We start from the raw sequence: 26,718 nt of genomic DNA on the forward strand, positions 1-26,718 counted from the left end.
CAGCACACCTGGAATGTAATGACCAACAGAGACTGAGAAAGGAGGAGATGAGGTTAGAGAAGGGGGAAAGGGCCAGGCATGCTGGTGCATACGGTTTTTTTCTTTTCTAACTGTATTTCTAAATAAGACTAGAAAACTCGGAAGGGCTTCACCCAACAAAGTTACATGATTTGAATGATCAAAACACTCATTTTGCCTTCTACTTGAAGAATAAATTACAGGGGAACAAGTACAGCTGAAGGATTAAGGAAGAGACAAGAAATGATGGTGAGATGGAAAGAAGCAGGCTACCGTTTAGACACAAACCAGTAAGACTTAGAGATGACTCTGGCCTAAGAGGTGCGGGAAAGAGAGGGATCAGGAAAAATGCCCAGGTAATCAGAGTAAGCAAGTGAATGAGTAACACCATCCCTTAAGTCATAAAAGGACCCAGATAAACAGATTAACGCACAGAAAGGGCAGGAGGCTAAATTAAATTTTAACTTGGACATCTTAAGGGAGATATAAAGGAAACCAAACAAAAATATTCAAATAGCAATTGAATACAGAAATCTGGGATTTAGGGTAAAAGATAAGATTGTATATATTTAGGGGTCATGAATTTAAGAAGAGATTCTAAAAGCTATGGGCAACTGAAAAAATTCCTCAGGGACGAGACTCTTGTAGGTAAGACACCCAGAACTAAAGCATTTAACTGTAATACTTAGAAGTATAATGATTGGGCCCGGCAGCAAGGCCTAGTGGCTAAAGTCCTCGCCTTGAACGCGCCCGGGATCCCATTGGGCGCAGGTTCTAATCCTGGCAGCTCCACTTCCCATCCAGCTCCCTGCTTGTGGCCTGGGAAAGCAGTCGAGGATGGCCCAAAGCTTTGGGACCCTGCATATGTGTGGGAGACCTGGAAGAAGTTCCTGGATCCTGGCTTCAGATTGGCATAGCATCGGCCGTTGCACTCACTTGGGGAGTGAATCATTTGACGGAAGATCTTCCTGTCTGTCTCTCCTCCTCTCTGTATATCTGACTTTCCAATAAATAAATAAATCTTTAAAAAAAAATTTATAATGACTGCTGAAAACCAGCCAACATTGAAGGAAAAAAATGTTTTAAGAGAGGCAGAAAATGTTAAATGTAATTGGGTTTAAAAAAAAATGTAATAAAAGAACAAATTAAAATTAAGTCTCTAAATTTGGCAAGATGGAAATCACTGGTGACTCTTGTAAGTTTCAAGGGAAAAGAGGTTTAAATGGTAGATTGGGATTGGTCAAAAATAAATTTAAGATGACACAAGTATAGACAACATAAGCATGGAATTATTTTTGACAATGCTAACCACACCAAAAGAACAGAAAAAATAAGACAGTAGCCGGAGTGGAACATGGGATAATTAAGATTTTTTTTTTTAACAAAAGGAAATAGTCAAAAGCAATAGTTTCACAGAAAATGCAATGACAATGACACTGGAAAGGGATGGGAACTGAACTGGCTAGTTTTTGATAGGAGCAGATACATTTCTTCCAGAATGTGTTTCTGTTTCTATCTCAGACATTGTAGGAGTAAGGATGCTGGAAAACCGAGAGTCTACAGTAGGAAAATGAATGCTTTGCTTTTCACTGTGCACCAGGGGTTAGCAGCTAAGAGCAGGGTACAGAAAAGGAAAGTTTTAATGTTCTAAAGCCTTGAAAGAGTAGAGGGGACCATTTTGCACGGCTGGACAGCAGCATTACTGAAAGGCTGCTCTGACTCACGGTGTTGAGAACCCACGGAAACTCGGGTTCATGTCTTTCTTGACTCGGGGACTCAGTTGTAATCTAAGAAATGGCAGGCTTAGATTCAACCATAGATGGGGTCCTGCCTGGCAAGTTTTCACACGCCCATCATCTATTTCCTTCCAGCCAATAAGAAGGACTGAGGCAAGACAAGGAATATAAAGGAAAGGCATAAGCAATTTGAAGGGATATCCAAAGCAAGGCAAGAATATACAAACATTTTACTTTCTGCCTCTATGCAGGACAATAATAATTAAGGCTCCAGGTGAAACTCGCACTTATTATAGTCACCCAACGAACAATTCTCACTTTATACAAATTCATCTGCATTTAGGGACATGGTAAGTACAAAAGAGACTGGAAAAAAAAAAATAACCAAACAAAGCAAGAAACATTATGACCTTACTGAGGAACTGCAGGGTTCTCAGATCATGAAAAGGCTACTGTCAGAACAGTTACAGACATCACATTTAGATTATTACACCTAACACCAAATCATTTTCCTCAGTACCAATCATATGGAGTAAAACTGAAATATTCCAATTAGTGCTAGATTAATTAGCCAAGTTTTTAATAATTTTTTCACTTAAAAATCTCTGAAAAATTTGTGGGCAAAGGTGTCAAGAATGTTAAACTAATGATTCATGTTATCATTATAATTATTTTATCTATTTCAATGTTTCAAATAACTTTAACAATGAATATCTGTATTAAACATTGAATGCATCAATGTGAAACAGTATTACATATACTAAATATAGGCATATTGTGCTTAAGAAACCAATGAAATTAACTATCAGTGGAGCTTGCAGATGGGCTATATAAAGTTTGTTTGTTTCTTTTAACAAGTTTTCCTGAAAAAAATCTCCAAGAATATTTTAGAGAATATATGTCACATTAAAAATTACAGGGCCCACGTGATAGACTAGTGGCTAAAGCCTCACCCTGCATCCGCCAGGATCCCATACGGGTGCCAGATCATCTCTTGATTGCTTCACTTCCCATCCGGCTCCCTGGTAAAAGCCTGGGAAAGCAGTAGAAGACAGCCCAAAGCCTTGGGACCCTGCACCTGAGGGAGACTTGGAAGAAGCTCCTGGCTCCTGCCTTTGGATTGACTCAGCTCTGGCCATTGTAGCCACTTGAGGAGTGAACCAGCAGATGGAAGATTCTCTTTTCCCCTCCCTTTCTCTGTAAATCTGACTTTCAATAAAAAGAAATATATCTTCAGGGCCCCGTGCGATGCCCTAGTGGCTAAAGTCCTTGCTTTGCATACACCGGGATTTCATATGGATGCTGGTTCTAATCCTGGCAGCCCTGCTCCCCATCTAGCTCCCTGCTTGTGGCCTGGGAAGCCAGCTGAGGACAGCCCAAAGCCTTAGGACCCTGCACCCACATGGGAGACCCGGAAGAGGCTCCTGGCTCCTGGTTTGGACTGGCTCAGCTCCAGGCATTGCAGTCACTTGGGGAGTAAATCATTGGATGGAAGATCTTCCTCTCTGTCTCTCTTCCTTTCCGTATATCTGACTTTCCAATAAAAATAAATAAATCTAAAAGTATTTTTTAAATGTGTGATTCTTCAAAAAATAAAGAAAGAAATACATTTTCAAAAAAATTCTTGCTTTTAATGCCCAACGCAATGGGCACATGGGCACCCAGTGTGTGTCCTGGGTGCTCCACTTTCCATCCAGCTCCCTGCTTGTGGTTTGGGAAGCAGTAGAAGATGGCTCAAGGCTTTGGGACCCTGTATCCATGTGGAACACCCAGAAGAAGCTCCTTGCTCCTGGTTTTGGATCAGCTCTACTCTGGCGATAGTGGCAAATAAAAATAAATCAATCTTTGGGAAAAAATAGTTTCTTGTTTTTACCAATATTGCTTGCTTTGAAAAGCAATCTTTTAACTGTTTCTGTCAGTACTTACTGGAGCTAGAAGCGCTGTACTGATTCTAACATGGAAATCTGACTTTGTGTCATTACTCATCACTCTGAGTAAACTGCACAGAGTGTTAACAGTGTACATGCTTGACTCAAGCTCCTATCTTAAAGACATTGAAAATGAACTATCTATTTAACAAAATATACTAATCAAAGAGCACTTAATTTAAACGACTACATATCTGGTGATCTGGTTAGAATCCAAAAAAGTGACAGTCTGGCAACTAAGCTTTTAAGTATTTTTAATAGGCTTTAAGCTTGAGCCTGCCAGCTATATTTCTCATTATTATTTTTGATTCTGTATTAACTAAATGCTTCTTTAGAAGAACCTAAAAAAATGAATACCTACATTAAGGAAGAGAGTACACTATAGATGTCTATGAAAAATTACTAATATAAATATTAGTATATTCCATATTTGAGAGAACAAATTGAACAAGAGAAGCTAATATTGACAGGAAAGTGCTATTTTAACAGAATTTAAGAGTTTTTTTTTTGTTTGTTTTCATTAGCTTCAAGTACCAAGAGGAAAAGGATTTGTTAAATAATTCTTTTTTCATGTCAGTAGTGAAGAAATAATTCTTCTGATATGGTGTACATATTTTTGACAGAGGTCAACTCCATCATATAGAACATATTAAAAGTATTTTGTAATTTGAAGAAAACTACGAATACAAAGATGCTAATAATAGTAATCACTATCAGGAATACAGACACACAATAGAATTTAGAAAGATTTCTGGTCTACAATGGTGTTTAAAATGATCTGTAAGACAGGTGTATTAGACTATCATAACACTATCTGTATTTGCAAAAGAATTATTTTACATTGTCGCTATTTGTTAAAAGTCATGCAAGTTAGGCACACTGGAAGTTGGTGTTTAAAACAGTGAGCTACATGTTCACATATTACATGTCATTATCCAGGAAGTTTACGTGTGATTCAGTAGCTTTCAAAATACCCTGTAAGAAAGTTCTCATGGTCATCAAATGACAAGAGTGTTCATAAAGGGAAACATCCTCACCAGACTGACGATGTGTTTGGCGGCCAGATGCCTCAACAGCATGTCTCTGCTCGGTATCTGGTGACGATGTAAAGTGCTGGCTTTCTGTGGGAGATGGGGTCACAAGCGCCTGAGCTGAGGCAGCGGAGGACGGAGAAGCTTGAAGGAACTGATTCGCCGGAGCATCTACATCCATTGCAGTTTCACCCAGTTCCAAATCAGAACTTGATGGGCCAGCAGGAACAGCTGAAACATCTGACTGACTCATTCCACCTTTAAGAAAATACATGTTAATGCAAATTTGAACTTTAACCATCTTACAAAACCAAATATTCTAAAGCGGTGTTTTCGGGGTGCAAACACAGCCATATAGAAATAACTAGAGGATATCAATAACATACACTGGTGGTTTGTTCCATTAAACAAAAGAAGCTAAACAAAAGGAGTAAAAATACATCTATAACCATTCTTCCTAGAACAATCTCTCCAATTACATAAAAATCATTTATAGAATTCTGCTTACTTCTATTCTCACATGCTCATAATGCACAAATAAAAGGATTAAAATGGAAATCTCAGAGTTTTTCTCTTTTTTGAAGACAGGCTATGTCTAGTGGAATCAGAAGGGACAAGTTATCCAACACTTTCTATCCTCTAGTGCTTCATACAACACAATAGAAACCTGGCAGCACAAAAGTGGCTCCATTCAGGTGACATAAATAGAACTGGCTTCAACACATAGTTTTTGCCAGCTTTCTGACAGCTTTAATAAGAAAAATTACCTCTGGGTCGAGATCTTCCTCGGCCTCTATTGCTTTGTGCAACTTCGCTTGCTTCTTCAAACCATCTTGATAACATGTCAGACATTCTCTGCATCAACGACACATTGGGACTTTGCTCTCCTATTATAAAACGTAAGTTTCATTGGTGACTTTAGTCATTAAGATCTATCATTAATGTGAATGCTCAGATTTAAAATGCTTCAAAACTAAAGCACTAACAAGTAGCATTGCTTAAATAAATTATATGAATGTATATAAACACCTCCGCCCCGCATCATTTTTTGTAATAAGTGCTTACATGACTGATAATTTATATGTTATTTGTGCAAGAAATATGTTCATGTGTCCTCATCTTTGCCTATTGTACGACTTTCCACACTTTCCCCAATTTACCTCTTTAGTTCTAACTGTGACCATCTAGGAAGGGTTAATGAATAAATTAAAATAAAAGTGTTCTTTCTCATTAAATCAACACGATCAAAGAAAAACACAAAATAGGGCCCGGCGCGGTGGCGCAAGTGGTTAAAGGTCCTCGCCTTGCACGCCCGGGAGCCCATATGGGCGCCGGTTCTAATCCCGGCAGCCCCGCTTCCCTTCCAGCTCCCTGCTTGTGGCCTGGGAAAGCAGTCGAGGACGGCCCAAAGCTTTGGGACCCTGCACCCGTGTGGGAGACCCGGAAGAGGCTCCTGGCTTCGGATCGGCATAGCATCGGCCCGTTGCGCTCACTTGGGGAGTGAATCATCGGACAGAAGATCTTCCTCTCTGTCTCTCCTCTCTGTATATCCGCCTTTCCAATCAAAAAACATAATAAAAATAAATCTTTAAAAAAAAAAAAAAAAGAAAAGAAAAACACAAAATAGCCTTAGATTTTTGGATGAATTCCCCTTAAAATGAATTGTTCTAACCTCATTTATCTATGTAAGCCAAGTTCTGGTTTTTGAGATTAAATGACACCAGAAAGAATTTCATTTTTTCTCTCTCTCCTTTTTTTCCCTTCAGATAAAGGAATTTTTTCCCTAAAGACATTTTAAATTAGAAATAAGCAGTCAAATTTAAAATCTGAAAACTCTATATTTTATAATCAAATAATTCAAAGTGGAAATCCTTTCTTTCAATATTTCTGTAGAATCAGAATTTATCTTAGACTTTGTTGCCTTTATATAATGCAGCTTAATATTTTAAGTACATATTATGAAAAATACCAATGATAACATAATAGGGAATATGTTTTTGACCAAAAGAGCTTTCAGACTCATTGGATCAACAATTTTAGCTACAAGCCCAGTCAGTAAAATACAATCAGATGAACTCTATTGTAAAATGTGCCATCTTAAAGCTCCCAAGGCAATTTTTTATAGTTGTCAATTGCACTTTAAAGGAAATACTTTTTCATAAGCTGTTACAAAACTTTAGCATTCCTTTCTCTTTACATCTAATAAAAAGGCAAAAGTCAACAAGTTTGATAATACCGAATAGTCCACAGAGGGCAGTGGGTATTTTTATCCTTTCAGTGAGAATGCAAATAATTTTATCCTTTTCCAGCAATAATGTGATGACTATCGAGCCCAGCAGGGCACATGCAGCCTGTGGCTAAGAGTGGCTGCGTCTGACTTCCAGCACTAGCTCTTGTTTCGAGCTGCCCTTCCATGCAGACTCCGAGAGGTGACAAATGATGGCTCAAGTGGCTAAGCTTCTGCCACCCTTCTGAGAGTCCTACCCTGGCTCCTGGTTCTAGTCCCAGCCACCGCAGGTATTTAGGAAGTGAACAAACAGAAGGGAGTCCTCTCTTTCTCTCTATCCAAAAAGAAAAAAAGGAAAAAGAAAGCTTACTTCTGCAGCGACTGTCACTCCACCTGTAGAAATGTATGCTGAGACACATTTGCACAAGTATACCAAAGGACATGTGTAAGAATGTTCACCAATATCATTTACAATGGGGAAAAAATTGGAAACATTAAAATCATTATTTTTAATGATTTTTAATGATTATTTTAATTTTGTCACACACCAAAAGAAGCTGACAAAAATAGAGTTACCATCTCGTTCTCTTTCACTCTCAGGCCTCGCTCTGGGTCCAGTATCTGACCAATCGCCACGAAGTCTCAAACGCTTAACAGGAGGCTGTCGCAACTAAGGACAAGGATAGGTACATTACACAGAGATCAGAAACAAAAGCATTTGCTCTCAACTCCTAAAACAAGTACTTCAGCACCAGTATCCCATTTCAGAATGTCTGCTTGAAGTCCTGGTTGTTCCACTTCTAATCAAGCTTTTTGCTAAGGCGCGTAAGAAGGCAGCAGAAAACAGCAGGAAAAAGCGCAAGTACTTAAATCCCTGAAACTTGCGTGGGACACTTGGAAGAAATTACAGGCTCCTGGCCCACACCCGGCTGGAGATGAGCCAGTGCATGGAAAATCTCCCTTTCTGTATTGCTCCCCACCCCCCATCTGTGTCACTCTACCTTTCAAACACATACACACACATATTTTTAAAAAATACATTAGTGGGCCTGGCATGGTAGCCTGGCAGCTAAAGTCCTCGCCTGGAACACACCGGGATCCCATATTGGCACCAGTTCTAATCCTGGCAGCTCCACTTCCCATCCAGCTCCCTGCTTGTGGCCTGGAAAGCAGTCAAGGGTGGCCCAAAGCCTTGGGACCCTGGAGCCTCGTGGGAGACCTGGAAGAGGCTCTAGGCTCCTGGCTTGAGATCGGCATAGCACCAGCCATTGCGGTCACTTAGGGAGTGAACCATTGGATGGAAAATCTTCCTCTCTGTCCCTTCTCTTCTCTGCATATCTGCCTTTCCATTGAAAAAAAATCTTTAAAAAATACATTAATCAATACTTCCATTTCACAACTTTAGGTAGTATGCAAAGAAGATGCTAGATCAAAATCGCAAATGAGAAAAGCTAAGCCTTTTGCAAAATTCACAATGATGATAAACATCCATTGATACTAACAGCCTATACTTAGTATCTTCAACCTAAAGAATCTGAATGCAAATATGACCTATCCCTTTCCATCTGAACCAGGAAGCCATTTCTTCACCTTAAGCATTGGTGATACCAAATACATTCTAGGCAAATTACCAACACACGTAACAGTGCAAACAATGAGCAAACTATACATGTACTCCAATTTTGGGGCTCAGCAAATAAACTTATTTTTCAATTTAATTTTTCCATGAACTTTTAGAATTACTCTTGCATATGAAGAATAAAAAATAGAATCAACACATATAAAATAGTAAGTGTCAAGGAGAACAAAGGAGTAAATACATAGATACGTGGTATCGGACAGTTCAGACCTGAAATTACAAATAGAGTGGTGAGAAAAATCCTCACTAAGAAAGCGACATGAAAAAAGATAAAAAATACTTCAGAAATCCAGGCTTCTATGGAGCAACATTTTGGGTGGAGAAAATACAAAAACTCTAAGGCAGAAACAAGCCTGGTGGGTCTGAGTTAGTAAGGAGATGTGTGTAAAGAAGAGAGAAGCAGCAGCACTCCTCAGGACTGCACAATACACGGCCTCTAGAAGGCACCGTTAGATTCAATCTTTCACAAAGCAGAGTGATGGAAAAGCAGACAGGAAGAGCATGCGCTACCTCCCACCTGCTGGACCACTCCACCAATGCACCAATGTCCGTAACGGATTAGCTGAGTGCAGATCAGAGCCAAGAGCCCATGATTCGATTCAGATCTCTCTCACGGAGAGCAGGGCCTCAAGTAACTGAGTCCTCGTTTGTTCCTTCCCAGGTGCATAAAGAGTATTGCACACTTCGAAGCAGAATAATCAAAGCTTAAACAGGCAGTCTGATACAGAACCTTGCGGTAATAGCAGCCGCATGAGAAGCCATTGTTAAAGGCCTCAGCTTTGCTTTGCTGTGAAATGGGGAATCACTGCAGGATGCTGAGGCTATTCAACGACTTCACCCCTGCTTCAAGGATCACGCTGGCTGGCATAGCTAAAGGACTGTAGTTAAGGACAAACAGGAAAACTAGCTGGAAAGCTACCTTAACAATCTATGATTTGTTGATGCTTTGAGGAATGGTGATAGAGCAGTCAGGGTTGAAAACAGTAATCAGATCTGGAATACACTTTTAGATACAAGGTATCAAAATCAAGAAGAAATGAAAAAATCAATTCAATAAAGAAGTCTGAAAGTGGGATGGATCAAAGAGGAGAATGACCAGAATGTTGCAGGAAAGGGATAATAATAACAATAATGACAATAAAGGAAAAAATACAGAGTTGGAAATATCAAAAAAATGAATGGCATGACATATATATATATATATATATATATATATATGCAACTTGGTAAAAGTGTTCACTCTTAAATAAAAAAAAAGAAGTTTATCTTTACATTTCCTATTACAATAGTTGCCTTTTGTGCATTGAATTATTGATCTTTCTTACCATTCCTGTGCTTGCCTAAAGTTAGAAAAATATTTTATTACTAAATGGCTTCATGTAATAACCATTCACAACACTTCATTTCTGGAGTCCTATTCGCCACCAGCCCCTGCTGTTCGATACATGCTCTGGCTTATTCCCTAACTGCCTCAAAAACTAACATTTGCTGGATCATCAAAACACTTGGCAGCTACTGCATGAATGTTTTCCACACTGACTGAAGACTATGGCTCTGAATAAACCCACCTCTTCTCTTCTCTCTTCTGCAGAAGGAGTTTTAAGTTCTCGTGCTGTATCATCTTTTGGGTCAAAAAGATAGATGTAATCTGAAGAGTAACTAACGAGAATCTCTTGACCATCTTCGCTATAACACAGGGACGTCACTCTGCAGGATTTATTATTAAGATGGGAAGGAATGAAACGGGCAACCATTCCAGTAGTTCCTCGCCCTGCATAATTCCCTACATAAAGAAATGGGGGGTTATTTAAAAATCAAAGTAGGACTCTCGATGAAACTTATAAACACACTTCTTCATTGCCATACTAGCTTTTCTATATTTGCCTGTACTTACCATGTCATGAAACATTTGTAACTTATATTAAGGCACTATGCCACTGTATTTAAAACTGCATAGTAGTACTATATTCCAAAAATTGGAATTTTTTAAAAATTGAGTCAACCTGAAGATATGCAGTTTCCTGGGGAACTCGAAAGCCAAGTTTTCAGTAATATTTTAGTACAAATAAAATCAAAATTATCCAGAATTCAAGATTATGTAAATGTTTTTATTAATATAAGTAATACATTACAATAAAATAACATCTTCCAAACCCTCTCTCAAATTAAGGTAATTTAATTTCTATGACAGGAAAGCTTATGCTTATTAGCATACTAGATAGAATACTAGCCAATTTTAACTAATTCTGTTCTTCACTGACATTATTGTTAGATAGCAAAAGGTCCAACACTTTGCACCTCAGTGTAGGGAGCTCTAGAAATCCTAAACTCTAGGAATCCCACAATCCTGCACAATGAATTGTTACACTTCTCACAATGACAATTGTGTCCTCTCTACTGAGTAACAGTAAGTCTGTAGTTTCACCGTATAGTATTATTGTTTCCCTTAAGCGTATGTATCTATCCAACAGGATATTTCATCCACTTCTACAAGAGAAGATCTTTTGTAGTTTTCCCTTACCACACTTTATGTCCCTTTTTACTGATATGATTTAAAACTGAAATGTGGAAGATTTAGTCTTTGGATGAGCAGTCTTTCTTTTTCTCTAATGTTATCACCTTACCTGTAGCTCTTGTGCCCAGCATCCGACGATCATATATTCGTACTGAGCTATCAGAACAACCTACAGCAAGATAATATGGTATTGGTGGACAAATGGCTACAGACGTGGCAGCACGGCGACAGTTAATCAAAATATCCTACAAAAGATAACACAGGCTCAGTTACATAAACGTACTGCTCAGTACAGTTGAGGCTGTACTTCAATTTCTCCCTTTCACTAAAAGAAAAAAAATCCTAAGGCATAACACAATAAAGGGAAAAATTATGTTGTTTTTTAACTTTTCTAGGTTTTTATCAAAATGTTTCTAATAATTGTGCCTCTGTGAAACCAAACCAATTATACCAAATCAATACTCCTCCTTAACAATTTATCATGCTGAAGAAAATAATTTAAAATTTGCTATATAACTCCAAAATTACTGATTCTCACTAAATTACTGCCCACTTATGATGTAAGCAAAAAAAATTATATAGAAACTTTAAATCTGATTAAAGACACTCAATTTTGAGTGACATAAAATTCATTCTGAAGAAAAAAATAAAAATGATTCCCAAATATAACACTAAAATATTCAATAATTATGACAGATTAGTGGCATGCAACTAAAGCTGATAATAATTCAAGAAACTCATTACTTGTATTACCACAATTTAAACCCCATTTCAAGACTAGCTATATTTCCTGATACTGATACAAGTTGAGCTGTTTCTCAGACACGCCTGCTAAATCCTCCCATAGTCATGAATGACAAACACCTTCTTTAGAAATGTAAAAACTCATCTACCAGCAATGTAATGGATGACTACTATAATGCTTAATGGTCATTAATACCATTAGGATAACAGGCTACTATTGGTCCATGTGACAGTAAACATGAGGTATATTTCACCTTTATCTCTGATTTTTATCATTTCATATGGTACTTACTGCATTTCAGTTATAATTGCTACTAAAAATATAATAAAAACAGTACAAATTGATTTTAACATTATAGACTTTTCTTATAAACTTTTTAGAAACTTAAAAACATATGTAAGTACTTTTAAAAGTTTGTAGAAAATTGGATTAATATATAAAAATTACTTTGGTGGAAATAATGCTAGAGTCCATTTTATAAGATGTCACTGATTTTATTTGAAAGGGAAATTACAGAAAGAATTGGAGAGCCAGAGATCTTTCATCCGCTGTCCCAACAGCCAGGGCTGGACCAGGCCAAAGCCAGGAGCTTCTTCCAAATCTCTCATGTGGGTGCAGGGGCTGAAGCCCTTTGGCCATTTTCAACTACTTTTGCAGGGACAGTGGCAGAGAGAGGGATTGGAAATGGAGCAGCTAAGACAGCAACTGGTGTCTATATAGAATGCCACTAACGCAGGCCGTAGCACAACCTGTTACACCACGATATTGGTCCCCCAACACATAGTTTTTCATAAAATATATTTCCCATGGACTTTTTGAAAAGTCATTCATATGCATGAACTTCTAAACACTTATGCACCAAAATAAACTTTTCTTAGTTCCGTTTTCCATAAAATTTTGAAGTACCTTTACACACACAAAGCCTGCAAACAACAGGTCTTACCGTAATATCATGACTGCTCTGCAGAAGCTTTAGCAAGAGCTATTCTCCCATCCTAAGGTTCTCTGCGCATCTACTACTTTTCTTCGGCGATTCTAGAGTCCCTGACCCTCTCAGCACAGCCAAGGTTTTATATTTACTGCAAGCTTCATTTATTTATTTTATTATTCTTAAAGACTTATTTATTTTATTTGAAAGTCAGAGAAATAGAGAGAGGCAGATGTTCCATCCAATGGATCACAATGTCGCCATGGCTGCAATGTCCAGAGCTGGCTAGGTCGAAAGCCAGGAGACTTCTGGGTGTTCCCAGGTGCACAGGAACCCAGGGCCTTGGGCCATCCTCTACTGCTTTCCTAGACCATAGGCAGGGAACTGGACTGGAAGTGGAGCAGCCAGGACTAAAATCTCCAACCATATGGGATACTGGTACTACAAGCAGAGGTTTAGCTTGCTAAGCCACTGCATCAGTCCCAGCTTTACTTATTTAATAACCCAACAACACTGCTTTTTATTACATGAAATTGACTCACCATGTCGTTTTTTTGGGGGGGAGGGATTTATTTATTTTTATTGGAAAACCAGATTTGCAGAGAGAAGGAGAGATGAAAGACTGTCCACTGTTTCACTCCCCAAGTGGCTGCAATGGCCAGGGATGAGGCAACTCAAGCTACAGCAAAGAGCTTCTTCCAGGTCTCCCATGCAAGTACAGAGTCCCAAGGCCTTGGGCCATCTTCTGCTATTTTCTCAGGCTCTAGGCTCGAAGCAAATGGAAAGTGGAGCAGCTGAAGAGGAGCCCATGCATACAAGGCAAGACTTAAGCCACTGAACCACTGCCCTGGGGCCAATTTACCACACCTTCTATAACTCCTGCTTTTAGTAGTTATGAATTACTTTAATTATCAATTTTTCTTGATAGTCTCTGTGTTTATTCACTTTCATATATAAACCAAAGAAAAAATATTTCTTAGCCTTCATTTCTGATTTTCATGGGCTTTGTGCTGAGAAAAGCACGATTAAATTTTGCTATACTGTGTACTAAAATAAAAATTAAAAGATTTGAGGGCGAGCATTTAACACAGTAGCGAAGGCACCACTTTGTACACACATGAACGCTGGCAAGCCTGAGCTTGGGTTCCAGGCACCTCTGCCCTGATTCGGCTTCTTATTCATGTCCCTCTGAGCCGGCAGCAAGGGACGGGCCAAGTGCTTGGATTCCTGCCCCCACACAGGAGATGCAGAGTGGCTGGCCAAGTCCTGGCTGTGTGAGCACTAGGAGAGTGCACCAGCAGATGGAAGACACCTGTCAATGCTTCTGCTACTCTGCCTTTCAGATACACGCTATAAATAAATGATTTTTAAACTGAAATAACTAATGTTAGTATATAACACTGTTAAGGAACAAGGATGCCAAACACCCCAAAGAACCTGATATTCTAAACTTATTTCTACATTTAATTCAATGCTTTCTGATTTCTGTGTATGTGTGTGTGTGTGTACACACACAATAAACATAACATAGAAGCTCATACACATGCTGGTGTAACAGCGCAGTGGTGCCAGTATGCCAGTGAGCACTGGCTGCTCCCTTCCTGACCTAGCTCCCTGCTAGTGTGCCTGGGAAGGCAGCAGGAGGCTGCCAGGTACGTGGGCCCTGCCACCTATGGGAGAGACCTGGGTGGAAGTTCTGGCCTCCTCTGACCCAGCCATTTGGGGAGTGAGCCAGCAGATGGAAAATATCTGTTCCCCGCCCCTCTCTATAGCTCTGTCATAAATAAAACAAAAATTAATACCTAAAAAGCTTAATATAAACTGCAATGCTTAACTTTTTAAAACTACTTTTTATTTTGTTTCTTGTCTATTTCAAATATATAAAGTGACCTTTTCACTCCTAACATATATTAATCACAGTAGACGAGGGTGGGCAGGGCTACAACACCTGTTGGCCTGCATGTAAGCTGGATCGAGTACAAGCCAGGCTGGGCTGACTATACCTACGGGAACATGCATAAGCCAGAGTGGGTGAGGGTGAGCTGGGCTTTGCTGCAGCATCAGCTAACAGATGATGGCACTGGAGAAAACTCTGTCAAGCTAAACTGCAGTACCACCTGGAGAGTACAAGATCTGGGAGTGGGTCCATTAGGGAAAGAGTGGGATATCCCTCTTGGGTTGTCACTCCAACTGCTGAGCATAAAAACCAGGACTGGGACAGGCTTGCCTAGACAGAGAGAGGCACATGCCGGCATATATGTGGGCTGGATAGTGGGGTTGGTTGTGTTGAACCAGGCTTCAATGCCCATTGACACATGTAAGAGAAAAATGGGATGTGGAGCAGACTAGACCAGTCTACATACTGCTAAGCATGGGAACCAGGGCAGGGGGAGTGGGCCTGATGAGGGTTTTGCAGGTCGCTCCAACTAGGTTGCAGCTCCCACTGGTTTACATGAGGGCCAAGTGTGTAGTGGGCAGGATTGGGTTGGGCTGCAGCACCCGCTGGTTTGTATAGAAGACAGGGCTAGAGACAGAACCAACCCAGCAACTGCAACGATCAGCATGTGCATAAGCTGAATGGGGTGACTGACTGTGCTGGACCCTATATTGGCATGCACACACAAAAATTAGGTAGCCCTGGGATCACCTCAGATAAAGTTTCTTTTGGGATCCCCCCAAATGAATCGCTGGACTCAGAACCCTAATCATGGAGAGAATTGCAGGTTCCACGGTCTAACCATACAATTCAACTATCAGAGCTGGCACCCTCAGAGGCTCAGATGGAGCAGTGGACAGCATATCCAGGTGCACATGGAGGATATGGCAGTACACTGGAGTCTGCAGAGGACACTTGGTACCATAACAGAGGACGAGGACAGAACAAATCGATCAACTACCCCAGCCAAGCATTGGCAGTGAATATCTGGGCAGAGACTCTAAGCTGGACTATGTTAATCAATGGATTCTAGAGAGATTTCATTGTGCTTGGAGTGGCGAGATCGGCAGCAATTCAAAAGTGTTGAACTCTCAAAACCTCATGGGTAGGACCTGAGGAGCATGCCCCACATCAGGAACTCTGGTGCGGTACTGGGTGGCTGTCCTCCATCCCAGGGTACAAAGGTGGTTTGGAGGTGGGTGTGGCTTCTCCCCTTATCTCCTCCCTTCCCCCAGATACAGGAAGAAAAAAAAGAGAATGTGGAAATAATGGTCTCACCACCTTCCTGTAGACCTTGACCCTTTGCACCCTAATCAACTATGTAAAAATCATCAAAATTAAAAAATAATTACCTTTAAAAAAAAGAAAAAGAAAGAAAAGTGAGCTAAATTGGATAAACATGTTGCTAGAAGCCTGCATCTTGTAGCCATTCTTGGCTTCGTGGGGTTAGGCACCGAGCTTATCACTCCTACTTACTAAGTCAACTGTCTTCATTAACAGCCCAAAATGACAGAAATTTGTGGAGTTTTAATCAGATGACAAGAACAAAGGATATTTTAAAATAAAAACTGGAGAGACAACTGCTTTAGACCAAAGTTGATGTACTAAACACCAGGCAAATCAAGCTAAAACTCAAAATGATGTTAACGCATGTTCAAGTTCCATCTCACAAAACTGGAGTCAAGCTGCTCAGCACTCCTGGGGACTCAGGCCTGGAGCACTACCAGCTTCTCAAAGGCTCCACCCTCACTGCGCACCATGACCAAGTCCCTTCCACTTTAAACAAAGTAGCTTGCTTTTATTTAGCTATGTTCCTATTGATTTTGTCAGCCAGTTACCAAAGAACAAGGGAAGTAACTTTTAAATTTAAGTTTCTGTTCTGTTTTGTTCTTTCTTTAGCCTTTTTGGGTGGATAGAACCAACCTCTCCTCCTTAGCCCATAACACTATTCTAACGCTGCCCAGCTCTCAAACTGAAAATGAAGCCAATTATGAACTTCAGGGAAGAAAAGCCAGGGTCATGAATAAAAAAGACACACTGATAAATTACTGAAGTTTTTATAACAGAATACACTGTTAAATATGCAATTTTTTAAAAATGTTTCAACTACAATCCACATATACATTTTCAAACTTCAATATTAGCATTTTAATAATTTCTGAGACTATAAAATGCATACTTATTGAAGATATTATCAAAATAAATCTTAAAATATTAATTCATAGTTTTATTACTAAGAAATAATTTACAATCCAAATATAATCTTAGTTTATTCTGCATCATACTGTACAAAAGTTGAATTCTTACATCTTTGCAGTCTTCCTTGGTGCAGCTAGTTTTGATGCGGGTATCAAACCACCGGACAGTCCCGTCTTCACCACAAGACAGAAAAGTGTAAGGGTCATTTGGTACAGTCATGATCTGAGGACGAAAACAAGGTACGGGTAATTACTGACCATTCAACCAGAAGGCTCCGGAACACCATGTTACTGCTCACAAAACTAACACAAAACATGCATTTTAATCATTTATGACTTAGCTTTGCTGACTCAAAACTACAGATGGAAATGCATAAAACAATGCATTCATTCTTCATTACTAAAAAACCTTAATACAAACTGTAATGTCTAACTTTATCAACTACTTTTAATTTTCTGCTCCTTGTGTGTTTCAGTCATGTAGGGGACAGCAACCCAATGACTTGAGGTGACCCCAGTGCCTCCCAGGGTCTACAGCAGAAGAAAGTTAGCGGCAGGAGCAGATACCTACAGCTGGGGAAGTTGTAACACTCTGAATGAGCTGCACAGGGAAGAGTCTTATCAAAGATCTGAAGATGGAGCCTTTAGCCTACTACACCACAGCACTGACCTCAAAAAAATAAAATTTCCTACAGAGAAAATAAGTTTCACATAGGAAAACACTTCCTGAACAGGAAGAAAAAGTACTAACTGCAAAATACTAACCAGTATTTCAGACAACACTTAGTACTTCTGATCACCAAAAGGCATCATTTAGGGCCAGCATGGAGGCTCACAGGCTAATACTCTGCCTTGCAGTGCCAGGATCCCATATGGGATCACCAGTTCCTGTCCCAGCAGCCCCACTTCCCATCCAGCTCCCTGCGTGTGGCCTAGGAGGGCAACAGAGGACAGCTCAAAGCTTTGGGACCCTGCACCTGCCCCTTTAAACAAAGTTGCTGCTAGGGACAGCCACATCCTTCAGCAGAGGACTAGGGTTCAAAGTCCTGGTCTCCACTCCTAGTTCCAGTTTCCTGGTGATGCATACACCCTGGGAAGCAGAGCAGGTGCATGGGTCCATGCCGCCCATGAGGAGACGCAGATGGATTTCCTGGATCTCAGCTTTGGCCTGGTCCAAGGCTGGGTGTTGAGGACATTTGGGAAGTAATACCGACGATGGGAGCTTGCAATATTATTCACAGAAATAAAATTTATATGGGTGTGTGTGTACAGTATAGACAGAATAGGAGATAAGGAGATGTATCTTTTTTTGCAACAAAATAAATATGATTTAATTCCACTTCACCATGAGCTTTCTCAAGTCATGATACAGGTAGATCCAAATATATTAATACTCAAAACAAATGTAAACTGACTGCACTCATCAGTGAAAACCAAAAATGTAGAGAAAGGACAAGAAAGGAAAATCTCAGTATGTACTATCCATGTAAGTGCACATCCAAACATGGGGCCACAGAGGAACTGAAATGCAAGTAACCAGATTAACACAATGGGACCCAGTCAGTCATTTGATGGGAAGGAATGACACACAAACGCTGTAAGAGAACTTGGTAGGATGAGCAGTTTTTCTAAACCAAATGAAGTACAACTGAGCCCTGCTCATTCTATTTCATGCAACTCAACTCGGGGCTTTAGCAAATGGGCATCCTCCAGGAAGCGGACTGTCTCGTCTTGTGCACTAGTGCTCCTGCTGAGGACCTGGTAAGCACGCTAGCAATGTCTTTAGACAGGTCAGTGATTTAAGGGAGACACCTAATACACAGCCCTGCATTTCAGTAGTAGCCATCCTCAAAGGCTGACAACTCAGCTTCAAGTCGGGCTGCTCCACCAATTACAACCCCAACAGAAAATTCCATCACAGCATCTTCCTATCTCCATTCACAGATCTATCAAGAAAACATCTAAACAGTCATCAATAATCTCTATGCATGCACCTGTATGTACACACATATCTACACATTCCTACCTACACACAAACTTACACAAATAGAACCTTATCTGTGAACACAAAACTGTACCTCATACGTAGTTCCATAATGGCACGTAAACTGGCACTGCCTGTTACTTTCCGCATCTTGCTCCACATTGGTATAAAATATCACTCCATCTCCGGAGCAGGACACGATCTGTTTATCATTTGTGCAAGGTAAGAACTTTGCACTAAATATATTTGCCCGATGCCCTGAAGGAATTGTTGTCAAAACCTAAAACACACAGAAATTGATTTCAGGTAATTTGTTTCCTAGAAAGAAAAAAAATTCATATTTAATCTGATCATATCAGGCAATAAATTCTCAAAGATACCATTTGATTCTAAACTATTGTTCATTTTTTTAGAAAACCCGAATTTCACGTTTTTATTTTGCTCCCTTTAAGATATGAAGAGAATCATCCACTGAAAAAATGCATGAAATAATGTCATTAAATCAAATATGCAGTTTTCATCTATTTGGTTTACCTCACTCAGTGGTTAAGACTGAGTAACTAAGAACTATTTTGGGGGCCGGGCGGCATGGCCTAGTAGCTAAAGTCCTCGCCTTGAACGTGCTGGGATCCCATATGGACATTGGTTCTAATCCCGGCTGCTCTACTTCCCATCCAGCTCCCTGCTTGTGGCCTGGGAAAGCAGTCGAGGACGGCCCAAAACCTTGGGATCCTGCACCCACGTGGGATACACAGAAGAAGTTCCTGGATCCTGGCTTCGGATCAGCATGCATAGCATCAGCTGTTGCGCTCACTTGGGGAGTGAATCATCGGATGGAAGATCTTCCTCTCTTTCTCTCCTCCTCTCTGTATATCTGACTTTCCAATAAATAAATAAATCTTAAGAAAAAAAAAAACTATTTTGATGGACTTTTCAAACTGTATAGTAAATAATCAAGCTAGTCTCTTTCAAGATGAAGAAATAAAAATAAAATGAATTGGGCCAGTGTTGTGGCACAGCTAATAAATCAGCCTGCAAAGCTGATTTGATTCTAGGCTGTTTCACCTCTAATACAGCTCCCTGATAATGACCTGGAAAAAACACTTAAAAATAGACCAGCAGAACCCACAGATGGACCTCCCTCTTTTTAACTCTTCTTCCCCATGCCCCAATGCTCTTTCAAATACACAAATAAAAAATTACAGAGCTGCAACAAAAGATTAAAATTAAAGGAATTGTACATGCAAAATCTAAGTAATGAAATAGCATATAGGAGGGCATATAATTCTTTGATTATATTTAGATACTAGATTTATTTTAAAATAATAAATTAAAACAAATATTCTTAACATTTATAATAATATCCCACAAATAAAGGACCAGTTCCCCTTGCAATGCTTATAAATTGAGCAAAAAGTACCTGGCACAATCTTTATGCTGTCAGATACTTTAGGACGGTGCACCAAACAGCTACTGGTAAGGAAGTTCCTGTAGCATCCAGGTGTTCCTCACAGGCCTTTGGCTTTGCATTCGGCACCCTGACATCTTTCTATACAATCCAGGACTGGCTCCCATCTAACAGGTTTATGCATAGCTTCAGAAACATAGCAACTTTCATTATTTAATGGTAACTTACAATGAGGGCCTTACAACTTGCATGAGGGCCTGGCGGCATGGCCTAGCGGCTAAAGTCCTTGACTTGAAACCACCAGGATCCCATATGGGTGCCGATTCTAATCCTGGCAGCTCCACTTCCCATCCAGCTCCCTGACTGTGGCCTGGAAAAGCAGTCAAGGACGGCCCAAAGCCTTGGGATCCTGCACCCACATGGGAGATCTGGAGGAAGTTCCTGGATCCTGACTCCGGATCGGCACAGCACCAGCCGTTGCGCTCACTTGGGGAGTGAATCATCGGAAGGAAGATCTTCTTCTCTGTCTCTCCTCCTCTCTGTATATCTTTGTCATGAAAATAAATAAAACTACTTTAAAAAAAAATCCACATGATTCCTTTTACTGAGATTAAGCTGACTGAAAAGATGGAATCCATTACCGGTAAATGAATCTATACATTTCACGCATCTCTTTCTGAATCTACTCTCCATTCCAGTGTTCCTATCAGTTTGAACAGCGAGCACATCTCTCAAAGGCCCAAAGTCCCCTGCTCCTGGTTAATGGTTAAGAGAGGACCCCAGCTCTAATTACTTCGTCTAGGTGACAACATAGCAGGTCTGTAAGTCACAGGAGCGTGTCCCTTGGAAGGTAACAGGCTTCCCAAGAGGCTTACTCACTCAGGCAGAGCTGAGCCTATCTGTTCTACTTCCTTCTTTGTAACATAACTGGCCCTCTGCCATTCTTTAGCCTTATCAGTTGCCCAATCATGAACTAGAAGACTCCAAACTGTAAATCAAAATAAACACTCATTCTTAAGTAGCTTCCTTCAAATATTATGGTTGTAAACACAAAAAGCTGATGGATATAGTTCGCATCTCAACAGCATCAGTGTCCATCCACATAGAAAAACGTGTAAAAATAAGAAATCATTCTTTATTTCTCTCTCCCTTAACCACCATATTAAATACAGCAGCAAAAACAGGCCAAATGCATCCTCAATTCCTTCTCATTACCTCCTGTTTCCTAATTCAAATTATGTACAAACTCTATTCTTCCAAATAGCAGCCACAGCTATCTTTTAAAAATATAAGTCATGGGGTCAGCACTATGGCTCAAAAGGTTGATCCTCCACCCGCAAGCTCCAGCATCCAATATGAGTGCCATTTCTACTCCCAAAGGCTCCACTTTCCATCTAGTTCCCTGCTTGTGGCCTGGGAAAGCAAAAGATGGCACAGATCCTCAGGCTCCTACATCCACATGGTAGACCCAGAAGAACGTACTGGCTCCTGGCTTCTCAACAACCCAGCTCCAACTATTGCAGCCATTTGGGGAATCCGATCAGGAGCCAGGAGCTTCTTCTGGGTCTCCCTCCAGGGTACAGGGTTCCAAGGGTTTGGGCCATCCCCTACTGCTTTCCCAGGCCACAAGCAGGGAGTTGGATGAAAGTGGGGCAATCAGGACATGAACCAGCACACATATGGGATCCAGGCATACAAGGCACTGAGCCACCACATTGGCCCTAAATATGCCTTTTAAATAAAAATAAAGATTTTTAAAAATGTAAATCATACTACTTCTATATTTAAGGCTCTTCAGTGTTTTACTTTCAATTACACTGAAATGCAATTGCTTAATATACTCTATAAAACCTACTATATGATGCCTCCTAGGACTACTGTGATAGCCTGATAGCTAAATCCTCACTTTGCACACACCAGCATTCCATATTGGGTGCCAGCCTTGTGACTCTGCACACGCACAGGAGACCCAGAAGAAGCTCCTGGCTCCTGGCTTCAGATCAGCTTGGCTCTGCCATTACAGCCACTCAGAGTGAACCAGTGGATTGAAGATCTTTTTCTCATCTCCTGGTCTATAAATCTTTCAATAAAAAATTTAAGTCTTTACATTAAAAGGCTGCCACCATTAGAATTTCATTTTGTACCCCACACTTCCCACTTATTACATTATTGCAAAAAAAAAAAAATATTCACGTATACAGGGTAGTCAATATTGAAGATGGGATTTGTTTCTGCACTGTGAGAACTGCATCCACACAGTCCTGGTTCCTGTTCCAACTCTAGTTCCCTGCTAATGTGTCTCTTCGAATGTAGAGGGGGAAGGTCATGTTGGAACACCCACAGAGTTGCAAGGTCATGAACACAACCTGGCCAAGCCCTGGTTGCTATCGTAGGTAGACAGAATAAACAGATGGGAAGATCTGTCTTTTTCTCTCAAGCTTACAAATAAATAACTTAGGGCCTAGCACGGCAGCCTAGTGTCTAAAGTCCTCGTCTTGGACTCTCTAGGATCCCATATGGGTACTGGTTCATGTCTGGACTGTTCCACTTCCCATCCAGCTCCCTGCTTGCAGCCTGAGAAAACAGTCAAGGACGGCCCAAAGCCTTGGGACCCCGCATCCACATGGGAGACCCAGAAGCAAATCCTTGCTCCTGGCTTCGGACTGGCTCAGTTCCAGCCGTTGCAGCCACTTAGACAGTGAACCAGCAGATGGAAGATCTTCCTTTCTGTCTCTCTTTCTCTCTGTAAATCTGACTTTCCAGTAAAAATAAATAAATCTTTAATAAATGAATAAATAAATTTGTTAAGACTGTCAAGATTGATCAAAAGTATCCAGTTAGTACAGAGTACTTTATAAATCACTCAGTGAAAATCACCTATCTTTAAACCCAAACCATGCCACTGCTTAAGAATCAAATATGAAATCCGCATCTTTTTCATTTTTTACTAAATTTTATTGGGCATCAATTACGTAACAGGCAAAAAGAAACTGGCATTATCTCAAAGCAGTAACAGTATAAGCACAATATGTAAATAAATGTAATAATAGTTACAAAGGAAAACAGAACAATATGTATCTAAAAAAGCTCATCAAAAAACAATGAGTTTTAAATATGCGAAGTAATGGGGGACAAAAGTCAAGAGAAGCGTCCACAAAGGACAGTACTTTGGGGACATGAGTGTGCTGTGGATATTCTGTACACATAATTAAAATATAATCACATTAGGGCCCAATGTCGTGGTACAGCAACTTAAGTTGCAGCTTGGGACACCCACATTTCCTATCAGAGTGGTGGTTTGAGTCCTGGTTACCACACTTCCAATCCCGTTTCCGACTAGTATGCCTGGGAAGCAACAGATGATGGTTCAAGTCATCGAGTCTCAGTACCCATGTGGGAGATCCGGATGAGGTCCGGCTCCAGCCTGCCACACCGCTAACTGCTACGGGCATTGCAGGAGTGAACAGCAGATGGGAGGTTTCTCTTTTGCTCTCTGTGTGTGTATCATTCTGATCTCCATATAAACACATAAACACGTTAATAATGATTCATCCAGGCTCAAATCTATAATGTAAGAATTTCAAAACTTTTTTGTGCAATTAATTTTCACATTAATTCAAAGGATTAGAAAATGAAGACAAAGTATAAGATTAAGTAGTTTTGAGCCCGGCACTGGCTAAATCCATGTCTCATAGGTGCCACGATCCTATATGGGTGCCAGTTCATGTACTGACTGCTCCACTTCCCATCCAGCTCCCTTCTGGTGCCCCAGAAGGGTAGTCAAGGATGGCCCAAAAAGCTTGGGATCTGCACCCACATGGGAGATCAGAAGAGGCTCCTAGCTCCTGGCTGTGGATCAGCTCAGCTCTGATCATTGAAACCATTTGGGGAATGGAGCAATAGACAGAAGAGCCTTCTCTTTAAATCTGCCTTTCTAAAAAAACAAAAAAAGTCTTAAAAATATTAAGTAATTTTGAATCAAGAGCAAAAGACTTACTTTCCTATATAATGTACCACTGATATCCCAACATCTAAAAAAATTCTAGAAGCAGGCATTCAAGCTAGCAATTAAGAATTCCATGTCCAGGCTGAATTCCCACCTCTGGCTGCTGACTCCAGATTACTGCCAATGCAGTGAGGGAAGGCAGCAGTGATCACTCTGCTCCCTGGGCTCCTAGAGATCTGGACTCAACTCCTGGCTCGTGGACCCAGCTTAAGGCCAGTCTCACCTTTTCCACATAGGGAGCGTGAACCAGCAGACGGAAGTTACCGCCAACCTCAGTCTCTGTGTCTCTCCCACTTAAGTAATAACACTAAAATACTTCAAATTCCTTTCCTACATCAAATTTGGGTTTATCAAACACACTGCTGTCATTGAATAATGGCACCCCAAAGCATGCAGGAGTTAGAAGAGTCCTAAGTCGCGGGATGTCCTTTCCCACTTGAGGACCCTGTCTGCGAAAATACAATCCGCAAATGCGGCATGCCCAGTGTGGGACTGCAAACCTCCAGAAAACAGGAGCCAAAAGGAACCACTCTTCTTCCTCACTTTTCTTTATAAAGCTAGCCTGCCTCGGGCTACATATTTAAATATATGTATTTGAACTACATCCATCAATCAATGTGATGTCATTCTTTAGAAAATAAGCAAAGGAGAACACAAGGTCTTCTAAACATCACGCCTTTGGCACCAAGATGACTGCCTTGTCAACCGCTAACAGTTAAGATGCTATGACTATCGAAAAGCCTTTCACCTACACAGGACTCCGGGAAGTTTTCTCTATTATAAGAAAAAGGTTATCCTAGTTATCACTGACCCAAGAAAAGCAGAACTCGAAAACATCGAGGGAAAATAAGCACAACCGCTACTGAAACAAAGGGATGGCCTACTAATCGGACAGTCTCACGGTGATCTTTCAGAGGTGAAGAACAAATGCTCAAGCATCTTAAGTGCTAAAACATGAAAAATGAGAACTACATAAACAGCTGATCCTGCAAGACCAATATATTTTAAAAAAGATTTTGAGCAGACTGGCAACCAGGGTTTAGCAGGCTAGGCTTCCGTCTTCAGCACCAGCGTATGGGCTTAGTTTCAAATCCTCGCTGTTCCACTTCCAACCCAGCTCTCCACGTAAGGCCCAGGAAAGCAGCAGAGGATGGCTCGCTCAAGTCCTTGGGCCCCTGCACCTATGTAGAGGACCAGGAGGAGGTTTCAGGCACCTAACTTCCAATCAGCTCAGCTCTGGCCATTTGGAGAGTGAACCAGCGGATGGACGATCATTCTCTCCTCTGCACAACTCTTCCTTTCAAATAAAAATAAATTAAAAAAAAAAAAAGACTTTGGTTGCCAATGTATAATGTTCTGACTGACATAAAAATAACTAAACATACCCTCTACAACATGAGCTCAGAAGCTAAGAGCCAATGAAAACCAGAACATAATCCTACTCAGAATTCAATTTACCAAGAGCCTGTGTTGGGACACAGGCGAGCGAAAAACGTCGCCCACAACACCAGCATCCCATATTGGAGCACCAATGCAAGCCTCAGTTGCTCCATTTCTGATCCAGCTCCCTGATCAAATGCCTAAAAAGCAGTGAAGGACGGCCCCAATAGGCGGGGTTCCTAGCTACTGACTTTTATCAGGCACAGCCCTGGCTGCTGTGGCCATGTAGAGATGAACCAATAGACAGAAGATCTATTGAACCCTCTCTCCATTCCTGTGGCTATGCCTTTATTTGTTTATTTGAAAGGCATATTTACAGGGAAGGAATGACATTTAAAAATTTTTTGAAAGTTCTATGCAACTACGATCTCGTTTCAGAACCAGTCCCTCCTGGATACAGAACAATGATGGTGTTCCTAATCGTAACTGGAATGCACGCAGCTCGACAGCCCAGACTGCACTCGGCCGACTGAGACTCAAACTCAAGCTATTTAGAAAACTATGACTCACACTTAAAACAGTGCATGCCATTAACTCTTCTGTGCAATGTGAGTACTTCCATCTAAATGCTCTTGCATGCAAAAACAAAGTGTCCAACGAAGAGAGTCCTCATCCTCGCATGAAGTAAAGTTATTCATATTACTCCGGATATGACGATGGACTCCATAAATAAATTACTGTACTAAGATAACTCATTTACCGAGCAACCTTTATTCTAAAGGGGGGTCTGGCGCTGTAGCCTCGTGGCTAGAATTTTGCTCTGCCAGGATCCCATATGGGCGCTGGTTTGTGTCCTAGTTGCTCCACTTCTGTTCCAGCTCCCTGCTTGTGGCCTGGAAAAGCAAGGAGAGGACGGCCCAAAGCCTTGGAACCCTGCACTCAACATGGGAAACCCAGAAGAAGCTCCAGGCTCCTGGCTTTGGATCAGCCACAATGGCCAGAGCTGAGCTCCTCCAAAGCTGGGTACAGGAGCTTAAAA

At 40.7% G+C, this 26,718-nt stretch overlaps 1 protein-coding gene across 12 annotated transcripts in view; it reads right to left on the reverse strand.

Moving 5' to 3' along the window:
• Nucleotides 1-26,718, reverse strand: part of DCAF6 (DDB1 and CUL4 associated factor 6) — a 110,807-nt gene that overhangs the window by 57,479 nt on the left and 26,610 nt on the right. For 11 of the 12 annotated variants that reach the window (XM_040987549.1, XM_040987547.1, XM_040987557.1 and 8 more), the window contains 7 exons: nt 18,980-19,165; nt 17,011-17,124; nt 11,204-11,339; nt 10,148-10,362; nt 7,517-7,610; nt 5,481-5,600; nt 4,720-4,971 (listed from right to left, as the gene is read on the reverse strand). In XM_040987549.1, the coding sequence (XP_040843483.1) occupies nt 4,720-4,971; nt 5,481-5,600; nt 7,517-7,610; nt 10,148-10,362; nt 11,204-11,339; nt 17,011-17,124; nt 18,980-19,165 (1,117 nt within the window). The remainder of the gene's footprint in view (nt 1-4,719; nt 4,972-5,480; nt 5,601-7,516; nt 7,611-10,147; nt 10,363-11,203; nt 11,340-17,010; nt 17,125-18,979; nt 19,166-26,718) is intronic. The other variant, XM_040987559.1, reaches the window with a different exon arrangement.

Source organism: Ochotona curzoniae, unplaced genomic scaffold (assembly GCF_017591425.1).
Source record: "Ochotona curzoniae isolate NIBS_2020 unplaced genomic scaffold, NIBS_Ocur_1.0 contig_4754, whole genome shotgun sequence".
NCBI lineage: Eukaryota > Metazoa > Chordata > Mammalia > Lagomorpha > Ochotonidae > Ochotona > Ochotona curzoniae.